General features: G+C 29.6%; 1 protein-coding gene across 3 annotated transcripts in view; it reads right to left on the reverse strand.

Annotated features, from left to right (window-relative positions):
• Rdl (Resistant to dieldrin) overlaps positions 1 to 12,580 on the reverse strand; it is a 181,114-nt gene that overhangs the window by 67,977 nt on the left and 100,557 nt on the right. For all 3 annotated transcript variants that reach the window (XM_088187698.1, XM_088187696.1, XM_088187697.1), the window contains exon 2: positions 9,988 to 10,085. In XM_088187698.1, the coding sequence (XP_088043824.1) occupies positions 9,988 to 10,085 (98 nt within the window). The remainder of the gene's footprint in view (positions 1 to 9,987; positions 10,086 to 12,580) is intronic.

Consider the following 12,580-nt stretch of genomic DNA (forward strand, 5'->3'; position numbering starts at 1 on the left):
AAAGTCTGCATTCAGCAACGATTAAGTTCAAATTATTAAGCCACTTATTAAGTAGACGCATAAGTTTTATTACCCTAATTTTTAATTACCATATAATATTAAAAAACAATTTAGGTCATTTTTATTATTTATGGTATTTGTTACCATTTCATAAATACAAAATTGCGCAACTGAAAAAAATTGTCACCTCAACAAATAAAAAAAGTCTGATTGAAAAAAAGTTGAAACCATTCACTAATAGTCAATTTAATAAGTAATGTATTGAAATCGTGGCAAATAAAAACTATATACTGACAAATCATTGAAATGGGAAAATCTATTCAAAAAGATTCAGAGAGTAAAGTTGCTAATTTCATCTATATTAATTTCGAATATGATATTATTAAAGAAGTGGATCCTTAATGACTTTAATACACGAGTAAATTTATTGATATGTAATTCAATGTTAATTGTCAACATATCTAATATATTTATTAGTGGTTAGATAAAAGAGCAATGGTTAGTTAAAAAAAGCACAAAATAATTATTAAATTTTAAATTGTCATTTGCTAATTATTAAAAGATTGAAATATCAGCAATTCTAGGAACTCCTTGAAAGTATAGATGCTGATGATAAAATATTGCAAAGATTTCTTATATTGCGAAATGAGATCATGTTTTTTTATTGAATCAAAGAGATGAAAAATATGCTTACAGATTCAAGCGCTCATTTGAATGAGTTAAACTAAAATTATCACTGAAATGATACAAAAAAATAAAACTCCTAATACGTTAGTGATATAGTACTATAAACAGCAAAACATGCACTTTTGATTTTTATATTACTCAAGAGTTTGACAATAGATTTCCTAATTTGCGGAACAAATGCTCGACTCTATTTCCAGACGACATAAACACAATACCTGCAAATTTTCAAAGGGAATGTAATCAAGGATTCAACTGAATCGTGCTTCCTTTCTGCACTTTCACAATACATGTTTTCAGAGAGAAAAATATTCCTCGCTTCACAATCACACTTTATTCATGCCATTGCTCTTAGGTAGTGCCCACATTTGTGAGCTATCATTTTCATAGATAAATTACATGAAAACCTCAAAAATTCACAAAGGATACCAACTACTACAATAAAACTAGATATAGATAATTTAGTTTCAGTAAAACAGAGTCAAATATCCCATTAGTATTTTAAAAATATAAATAAATTATTTTTTATTGTTTTTATTCATTTAATTCATTTAACTTACAATAGTTATTAAGAGATGGATATCAAATAAAATATATGTAAAAATTAAAAATATGTTTATTGCTATTAGGCTAAAACTTTAACTCTAAATAGCTACGAAACATAGTATTTCGCTGTATTAAAATTCATTATTTTGTATCATAAGCATATAATAGCAATAAGTGCAGTTTTTTAAAGGTTCTTAATTTTGTCGTAAATAGTGTATTAAAAAAACATTTATACAGTTAAATAATATATAAAAAATCGGCACACTTTAACATTTCTAAAAAAATTCAATTCATGAGAATGGTTTTCCAATTTTCTATAAATATATTATACACTTGATTTAAAAACTAAGGGATAAATACCCTTAAATAATCATTGAAGAGGATGGATACACCACGGATTAAGTTTTTAATGCTGATAAAACTGGTATTTCACGTTAAAGACTATCAACTAAAACGTACGTAGCAAAGTAGGGGCTTTTAAAGTATGACGCTCTTGCTTTGCAGTAATGCTTAATTGAACCACATTAGCAAAAGTATCTAGCCGCTTGTACTAAACAGAAAAAATAAACATTTTACTGGTGCTACTTATAAGAAAGCTTAAGTTTCTGAAGCTATAATCACGCGATGGTTTAATGAATGTTTTGTTACAGATAATGTCATAAATTATTCGGAAATTAAATTAATTTTCTACAATCAGTGAATTGGTAAAGATATTGCCGAGATCTTATTTCACCAAATGTTGAGCTACAAATATTTAATTAAAATCTAGACTTATGTAGTATTAGAACTACATTTTATAACAAAAACAATTAAAGAAAATCTAGAAATTATTTTTTGTCAAACGATACTAATATTTACCGTGCGCGACTTTTTAAAGACATACTGGCATCAAAGATTCATGAGCACGAGTTTATCTTATCTTCGTGGCAAACATATAAACGCTTTAAGTAGTTCAAGCGTACCCGATGTGCGCACACTTTTTCCCTTACGCATCCAGGCGGAGCATAATTCAAAGATAATTGCCGCTAAACGAAAACATCGGCCTGGCTATTGTGAGAGGTCCCGCAGAGGAGCGAGGAAAAAGGGGTCCTGTGTGCGAAATAAGTGAGAGATCGCGGGATAAAGGCCCGTTTTCTGACCTGGAAGCTGGCCGGTCGCTTAGCAACGCACGCAACTCAAACAATCGATCCGGGCACAAAACTCAGGTTTCGGGTTCGGGGGACACCCGATTGAACGCAGACGCTGGGAATCCTGGGAGTCCTGGTTTCCGAAATTTTGCTCCTTGGCGCCCCTCTCTACGCAACTCCGATTGATCCATGGCCCGTGACGCGTCACCGTGAACGTAAACTTTGAACAAACACCCTCCCTCCCGCATCTCCCCCCGAGCCGGTTGAGTAGACGACTGCCAATCATGCTAATTTGATCGAGACCTTGGCTGCCAATAACCGATATAAATTTAAGTGATAATTTATTCATACCCTCAGAGATGGATCAACGATCCTGGTCCTGTTTCTCAAAAATGTCAAAGGAGATTTCGAACTGAACGTTGACAGTTGATTGTCAACAAAATTAACACTGGCAATTAAGAAGTCGACCATGAAGCCCTATACGTTACTTAGAAAAACAAACAAGACACAATTAGAGAAAATATAAACATAAATCAATATTATATAATAAAAACAAGCGAGCTTCAAATAATTATTTTGTAGCGCCAACCTCCTTCTCATACCGATAAAAATAACTGCTTTTGAGAAAATAGTAACTAGTATTTGATGGAGCGCAGTAGCTTAATAAGCGACAATATATTTATTCTCTGAATCTCATTGATTAATATAAAACTGTATTTTTGTCTCAATCAGTTTCAAATCTAATTTGCCATAATAATTTGTATTGCCAAATAAAAATGATTCTTTAAAAAACATCATCTATGATTAAGTGTTGAAATATACGATATAAATAAGAGTTTAATTATTTACTTAGATTAAATTAAGACAGGTTACTCCAATGCGTCGCGATAGTCAAAAGCAATAATTATATTATTTCACAATTTTCAAAGGACCATCTGAATACATTCCGATCGCTCACGCATTCCACCTCATTCGTAATTATGCTATTTATATTTACATTTAACTTTATCATAGTGCTGGGTTATAGTTATCTTACAGCACAAATGTGAATTCGCTCTTAATTGGTGTGCATTTATTTACATTTGTATAAATTAAATCTAATTTGTCACCAAAATTATTATTGACATAATTTATTTGATTTAAATTAAAAATATGACTTATGTCAATATTGGCGCCAAAGTTATTAAATTAAATTAAAATCTTATGTTATTTTCTCTGTATATAAAGAATGCCAAATCATATTTTTACGCAGCCAAACTTTGAAACTACTTTAGAGTCGTAAAAAAATGTAATATATGATATTTTTTTTAAATATACAAGTTCTTTGCTTTAAAAAATGCAGGGAATTGTAGTCAAAGTTTTTAACTAATTGGATTGTCGACTTCTTTTATGGAGGCGCGTTATCTGAGAGTCATCTTCTCGCACAATCTGAAAGCCTCTGCACACATTCAAGAAAAATATTTTTTGTAGCCGCACTCGAGACTTTAATTTCAAAGCTAAGACTGCCTTTTATTATATTTTTCTTTTATACTAATTTCAATTAGCAATTGCCACCACCGTAGATTCTAGAGTAAGCCAAGCCTTTGTCGTTGCTATCGTTTGAAAGCTGCCGTGCTTCACAATTAAAGCGTTTTGATCGTCCATTAAAGAAAAAATCGACGTCTCCATGAAACGTGAATCGCAGGACAAATGCAAACAACTTAGTGGCTGTATCGCATAATTTTACTATATGCTGATAGATTCTGTAGTTCGCTTAAAACAAGACACCCAAATTGGTTCACGTCGAATATGTTTCATAATCAAAATTAAGTGGTGTTTATGGCTAGATAATTTAGTCAATACATACTTATATAGAAACATGTTTAGATATTGCCTATTGATGAGGACAATGCGTAAAAAAATAAATTGATATGTTTCGCAAGGAAGCTATAGAAAAATTGAAAGACACTGAAGACTAAGACTTTAATATTTAGGGTAACCATTAGAATAACAAAAATTGATTTTTATTTCATAAGTGTGTTACTCCACCCCTAGCAATTTTTAATGCTTTTATTCTGTTTAATATTCATTTTAGAGCCACAATAGCAAAGTCTATGTTTAGTAAATTAAAGTTTGGAGTCTAGATGCCGATGCATAAAAAAAAACTAAAAATATTAGAATTTTAGTAATTTACCCAATCGCGTTTTATTTTTAAAACTAAATTCCTCAGCTACAATATAGAGCTATTAATATATGAAAAAGATTTTTAATGTGGCAATTCACGTGCGTTTATGGATTTTAACTTAATTGACGTTAAATCAGTTTGGCATTGATTATCGCAAGTTTTGCTCAAGTTTCAGCCTTTGGTTTATATATTTAAAAAAATATATACCAATTGCTTAATATGATTTTTTATCTTGTTGCAAAGGCAATAAATATAATAATAAAGTACCTACATAAACAATATTTAAAAAAATATGTAGTATAGAATAAGCTTATTTTGATACATCCTAAATTGTATCACAGAAAAAATTTAAATCAATCAAACTATGACCTCACACAGACTTTTTCGTCATAATCAGCAAGCAACTACCCATAGGCATGCGTGTGTATATATTTTTAAAATATTCTCACTGTACATAATGGCTGCGAAATGAATTTGGTCCTCATGAATTTTTAAATTTGCACGCCCCTGCGAGTTGTGCGCGCACCAAGCTTCGCCCCCTTTTACGGGGTCCGTATCGAAATTTTCGGGTTCAATGACGTCACGCCGAAAATCCAGATGTTCGCGGGAGAGTGCCCCATATTTGACAAGACCCTCGTCGAGTAGCTGGCAGCCGCCGAAAAATCAATAGAATTCTCAGCAAAGTGAAACCTACGACTACTGAGAATGCTAATACGCCTTCTCCGAGTTTCTGAGCAATCAAAGTAATGTAAAAATATCTTGTATTATTGTTTTATATAGTATTTGCTGATTTTGCGAATGAATCAATTAAAATTATAAGCGAGTCAAAGAAACAATGTTGTAGGTCACAGTTTATTTAATTTTCACAAGAGCCATTGATATGTTTATCTTAATTGTCGTGTATTGACGGCGTTAGCTCGAATACCATTAAGAATTACAAATATTTTTCGATGCTTGATTTATTACAAGGATTTGTAACAAATGCTTGTTTGTCCAAGTAGAGCAGTTAAAAAAAATATTTTGAGAAAATGGCATTACGCATGCTGTTTATGAAGCTCAAATTAAAACACGCATTACCATTACCAATATAAATATGTATAAATTCAAATAACCAGTAAATTAACGTCTTGTAACCGATGTTTGAATAAGTTTTAAATTCATATTTTTCCATTTTTTATTTTAAAACAAATTTAAGTGACAATGTGACAAGATCGGAAGGTGTTTTTTTACCTATAAATATTCTCTCTGACTTTCTACAAATAAAGACACAGATGCTTGAGTCTGGGGATTACTTATCTAAGATATATACTAACATTTATTTCTTTGACGAATAATTTGTATTCAATTGTTTCATATCATGTGCTTAAAACAAGACGTTCTTATTAAATAAGCATATTTTGTATTTATTTTACAAAGAAAAATACTCATTGATAAATATAATAGAGAAGAGATTTGCTGTATTTATCGTATACTCTTAGCATATTTATCGGACAGTCAATCATATAAAATATTAACTGGCGATATTACCATTGAAAATGAGATCTGCTGTTAATGAAAAAATATTGTTCGGACTTTTTATGTTATTTTAAAAATCAATGGTTATTTAATTGCAAAGTATTGGCGTCATTCTTACAAACGTACAATATTTTATCTTTGTATTTAAAAATTAGCGATTACTTCGCTTACATAATTTAAATACACTATTTATTTTCTTAAAGAATATTTATAATCTTTTACAATCTTATGATTGATTTTAATTGTAAATTGTTAGCAAAAAACTTATAGCTCACAAATTGGCTTTTTATATAGAACAACATAATAAAAATTCTTGTGTGATCGTTGGGTATTATACAAAATTTTTCGTTAATCAATTATAAAAAAATTAATGAAATTACTAAACACAAGGCAAATGTATAGATCTATTTCAATTTTATTACAGAAAAATAAATATTAGTCAATAGAAATTCTCATGTACTGAATTATCAATAAGTAAGATAAATTTCAGCAAAATATAAATATACAAGTATTAGAAACCACTAATAAGACAATAAGAAAAAGTTATTTAAAAATTATTTAATGCTGTATATTAATTTTAAATAAGTATAAAGTTCATATAGAAACGTAACGAAAACCGCCATTTTATTATGAGCTAATGGATTTAACTTCTGTTATATTTTTATATATACAAATGTTGCTTGCTCAAAAAAAAAACATTATTTATTAAAAGTGAGAAATAATATATAAGATAATTTTTTTTTTTAAATATTTTTGGCATATAATCAAAAATCAAAGGCGATAAAAATAATACTGTGTGGTACTATTTTGATTACATTACTTAACATCAATATGTTAAATCAAGAACATGTTAAGCTTCCTTAGGGGGCAGTAAATATATTAAAAAAAACTTCATATTGAAAAATAAAAAAAAATAATTTATAAATCCTTTTCTACTGTATTAGATCGTATGCTTGCAAGAGTTGGGATATAATTCGCTAAATTATGCGCATCCTACGATTGCGAAAGTTGTTTAATACTATAGCGATTCAATTAGAAACACTGTATTGTCATATGGAGAGAAAGTATTTAAATACATACTTAACGATTTAACATTCGCCTAATAGATAGATTTGTATAAAGCAGTGAAATCATTTTGTCTTTACTGGACTTTAATACATGTATAACTGCTTAATGGGAAATATTATGTACTCTACAAATATTCCTTGTTCATGACGTAGCATTTAAATAGTACGTTTATTTTTTACCATGTGAAGCATACAAATAGTAGAATTCTTTAATGCTAAGCTAAACCATATAATGATGCACTGTTATTGAAAAAATAAGTTTAAACTTTCACATTGAGTGTAATATACTATTTTTTGCGTAGAAAATATAGTTGTAATCGATACTTTGGTAATAAGGGTTATATTTAAATCAAAAATAAATATTTTTTACGACAATTTTTATCGGGTGATGCAGTTCAAAAGATATGGATACAACTCCGATATAGAAGAATTAGTAAATAAAACTATTAAAAGCAATAACTGGGCTATTTTTTTTATTCTTATATAGTTTATAATATGCTAGGTGAGCTCAAATTTTTTTATAGTATAATTATAGCCAACAGGTGTTTCCATGGCTTGCTTAAATATATACTATGTATATGAAACGTGCAATCTGAACAACAGCGGCTTTCAGCGGCTAGAGGTTTTCGAGCGAAGGATTATGAGAAATATTTTTAAGCTCTTAAACAAAAACGTTTATAAAAAGTTCCTATCTATGTGGATATTTAGTTCATATATATTCTAGTATCCCAGCGCATTTTTTTAGGAACGTTTATATTAGAGTTTCTTCTTAAGAATTTCCCGATGAAAATAGCAAATCAAGAATTATCATAGTCTTTTTTTGTTAAAATATAATTTTTACGAATATTTTTAAATGCGGCATTTTTATATCGCTGCATAAAAAGGGTGATGATTAAAAGTAGTAAATAAAAGTCGGCAGTATTTAAATGGCAAAAAATTGTTTACAATTTTCTCAGCTAATTTAATCGGTTTATCTTTGCTTTACATAAACAATCAGATAAGAAGAAATCACTTCGCGTAATGTATGGGGGTTTCTACAGAGCTACACCATAAAATTTATCTGACGACGAATTTAAATCTTGTTTTTTTTATTATTTTTTTTAGATTTTTTTCTAGCAGAAATTTGTAAGTCGCAAATATTTCATTAAGCTACTGAAGGCTGCTGTTGATAATTCAACTATGCTCGAAGAATTCCAGTTTGAGCTACAAAATTTAATTTGAATAAATAAATAATATGAATCTTGTAATCAATTTTATTTAGCAATGCTACGAGCGTAGCATCTAAAAAAACTCATATGTGCTGGCAGATGCAAATAATTCAATAGAAAAACATTGTCTATATTAAAGAGTATATAGTATAACTGGAAATAAAAGTACAAATGATACAGAAGATTTTTTTCTTATATTTTATTTTTCATTGGTATAGTGTTTTTTCCCCTAGGGATCTTTACCGCGCCGCGGACCATTATTTGGAAACATTTTCAACAGAAAATAAATAAAATAAAATAAACCGTTATGTGGATCTCTGACTAGGCAAAATTCAATTATAGAGCACAGTCAGTGCATCGCCTAGGCACAGTAATTCAGGGTTCTATCTCATTTTATCGGCCGTGTGTGCGATTCCCTTTGTTCTGCGAAAGTGTGGCGCGCAACGTCCAAGACGGTTTCGCATTCGAATTTCGGCAAGGGGGGCGAGACTTATTGATTTTTCGGAGCACAGAAGGGGCGTTCACCGAACACGTGATACGGACTTGATACAAGTTTGTTTACCGCATTGTGGAGCGCTGGAAAAACAAGCGGTGATAGTGTGTGATTGCGATGAAAAACACGGACTACTGTGCGGCGCTCGTTTTTCTTATCCGCAGTCCGCAGTGTGTCCGTCCGCAATACGTTACGAGCTTAGCATCGGGAATTACTTCTTGAGAATTTTTTGGAAATGTTGAAATTTCGGAGAAAAATATAAACGTCCTAAAAATTGAGGCAATTATTTCAGATAGCAATATATCCGCATCGTTTTAAATCAGCGATCCCGACTACGCACCGACCTAAACCATAATACAAAAAATCGTTATATCTCGGATGCGCGGGCCGAATGAGCCCCGAAAAGACTGGGCCAGGACTGGTAATGGACCGGATTTAATTCGTCACAATCGCAACCAGAATTTCATGCGGCAATGTATTTTTTACTTATATTTATAATGATAGTTTGCATATATTGGCAAATAAGATATTTTATGTATATAAAAAAATATTTAAAAAATTTTGCTATAGAGCCAAATACACTTTCACACTAATTAATGTATTTATTTAAATAAATTACTATCATAAATTAAATTACATGTTTCTTTACTTTTGACCTTTGTTTCGACAGGTATGTTGCTTTTATAGTACATATCATTTATAATCTAAAAAATAGTCAATAGCTTTAGTATAATTTACATCACAAATATTTGAGCTAAGTTCTATCGATTAGAATAAACGAAAGGTAAAACTTTTCGAAATATAAATAGTGTGTGAACATATATTGATATATTTCACGATCGCTTATTGGTTAAAATTTTGCTATTTAGACCCTAACGCAATTGAAATCGAAACTGTCAGATCCTCGATAATACATAGTTAACATAGTTAAGTTGCAGTTATGTGATTGTATTCTAAGCAATGTATATGTATTAGGTATATATTATATTGGTATAAATATATATACGGTACATCATATTGTGTAGTCTTAAAACATACTATGGTGGTAAATTCAACAATTTAAATAAACAAATATAAATAAACTTACGAAATATGTATTTATATATATATATATATATATATATATTTGGTTATTTATATACATACATATTTATAACATGTGTACGCTGTTAAAAATTCTTACCTCCATAATTTGGTCTTACTCTTTTGTCGTAGCTGACGCTAAATGAGTCCAATATGGCGGAAATATTGACATCACCAAACATGCCACCCCCTCCGCTTCTGTAAATTGAAAAAAAATATTAGAATTATCGTAATCTATGTGTGTTATGATACATATTATTTATATGTATGTATATATATATATTATATATATATATATATATAAGTTCTAATGTAAATTCCATTACGTAATATATTCATTTTGCACTCTGATAATATTTCCGAGAAAAAGCTCCAGCCAGACCCAGAGATAATTAGCATTGTCTTTCAGTAATAAGATTATTGAATAAATCGGACTTTCTGCGTCGTGTGATGTTTGAATAGAGAAAAAGTTGGAAAATACTCCACATAATATTCCAAGAAAATGTTACATTTATAAATTTACACAATATTTTGCACACTAATTTGACATTTATGTTCAATGGCAAAGTTTATAAATACAACATACTTTTCTCACATTCCGCAGGTGAGAAGCTATAAATAAACTCTCTTGTTGTCGTAAATTTATATTATTCGCAAAGCTTATTGTAAAAAATACCTTTGATTAACTTATACATATAGTTAAATATTTTCAGATTATTATTTAACTATACTTATAATAAGTTGTTTTTTCTAATAATGCCAATTTTCTCCTATAATGTACACTGAATGCAAATAATATTTTAATATGTAAATATATCGATTGGTACAGATGATACAAATGATCAAGTAATAATTTAAAGCAATTTCAAAAAAAGTTGTAGATCAGAAACTAGTATTGAAAAAATATTATAAAAATATTCAGTTGAAGAAATAATGACAGAATTATTGTATGTGCATACATCAGAGTAATGCTCGCATCCGGAAGTGTAAGCGAATTATATACAAATTTGTTTATTAATTGTTAATTTTCCGTTGCAATATGACAAGCGTTAGCCCAATGTATTACAACAAAGTAAACACAATCAACAACTACATAGTAAGTAGTGAGACACCAGTCTGAAATAAAAGTATGTTAATCAGTGACATCTATTTTAATTATTATATTATTTTAATATAGCCTGACTAACTTTGATTTTATTATATTTATTAATCACAAAGTTCATCCGTGAGCTTAAGAAAATCTAAGAATACCTAATCTAAGGATTATAATTATAATCACTAGTTCTGATCTCATACACACGATGGAAATTGTATAAACCACTAGCGTTATATGGGATCCAGGTTTTATAGTTATAAAATATTTACGTATACCACTGATCTATTGTGCTGGTAATTCTCAGATTTTGCTTGTCCAGAAAATCTTACTATTACCTCATTTTAATGAATTAAAATAATTAAAGTAATCCACACAGCTATTTTTATTTCTCTAGCATCGACAGATACAAAAAATGATGCTTGAAGCTATCAAAATATGACTATATAAATATTATTAGTATTTTTAATTTATTAATACATCATAAGATTAAAAATATATTATAAAACCTTTTTTTGTTAATTTGCCAATAATTTTAATCTAATTTATACCTATTCATATTTTAAGTAAATTTATATATAATCGATACAACAACAACACTGTCGCTTTTATTCATTACCGCATGATTACTTCTGCCTTCGATTATACAATTACATAGCATAAATACATAATTTACGGTTTAGCCTTCGTATTTAGTTATTTATCGCGACGGCTCATCTAATGTTTCTCGATCGAATAAACACGTGAAAGCAATAGCTTGTGACAATATTACAAAGCACAACAACGTAATGACAGCTCCTACTAAATATATTTATAAATATATGTATGTATATATATATTCTTAGGTGGTTTACCATGTATATAGATTTGCGTATTTTTAACTAAATAATATTTTGTCGAGGTTTAAACTACCTTTAAAATTCGTTATAATTTATAGGTCGCTCAACATTTAAACAACAAAAAAACAGTGCTCAAAATCATAAAAATCTATTCACTAGACTATAATAACTAAGCCGACTTAACTTTAGATCAGCAAAGATCAGAGAAGCAGCCACTTCTCCATTCGCATCTTCGCATCATCGTTGAACCCGTTTCAGAGACATTTCTTAATTTTTGCATAAAGATCAACAAACAATATATTGTTTATAAATATATCATTCAAATTATACACAAAACAAGTTGGCCATAAATTCCAGCAGTAATTAAAAAAAACAGACAACTGAACGGACATTATACTTACTTAGATTATGAACTGATGCAAGCAGTTCAAATAAACATCAAACACAAGGCTTCTTCGACTGAAACCTTGAACACTCTACCATGTCGCGCGGACCCTAGTTACCAACTGACTGTTATTATGTATAGTGTTGCCACATGTTATTAATAAAAAATATTTTTAGTATATATTAACAAATCTACTTCTGGCACTTCTATTGAAGTCCCATTGTAAAAAAATATTATGTTTCATCGCGATTGAAGTGATCCTCACACTGTTGACTCCACTGACGAGCCGTGTTGTCCGACAGGGTCGGTTGAAAAAATGGCGATTTTAACTCTCAAAGAGCACACTCAATTTTTGTTTACTCGTCAAACAGGTCCC

The sequence above is a fragment of the Plectrocnemia conspersa genome, unplaced genomic scaffold, assembly GCF_051122295.1.
Source record: "Plectrocnemia conspersa isolate PC_06_02 unplaced genomic scaffold, ASM5112229v1 ptg000006l, whole genome shotgun sequence".
Classification (NCBI taxonomy): domain Eukaryota; kingdom Metazoa; phylum Arthropoda; class Insecta; order Trichoptera; family Polycentropodidae; genus Plectrocnemia; species Plectrocnemia conspersa.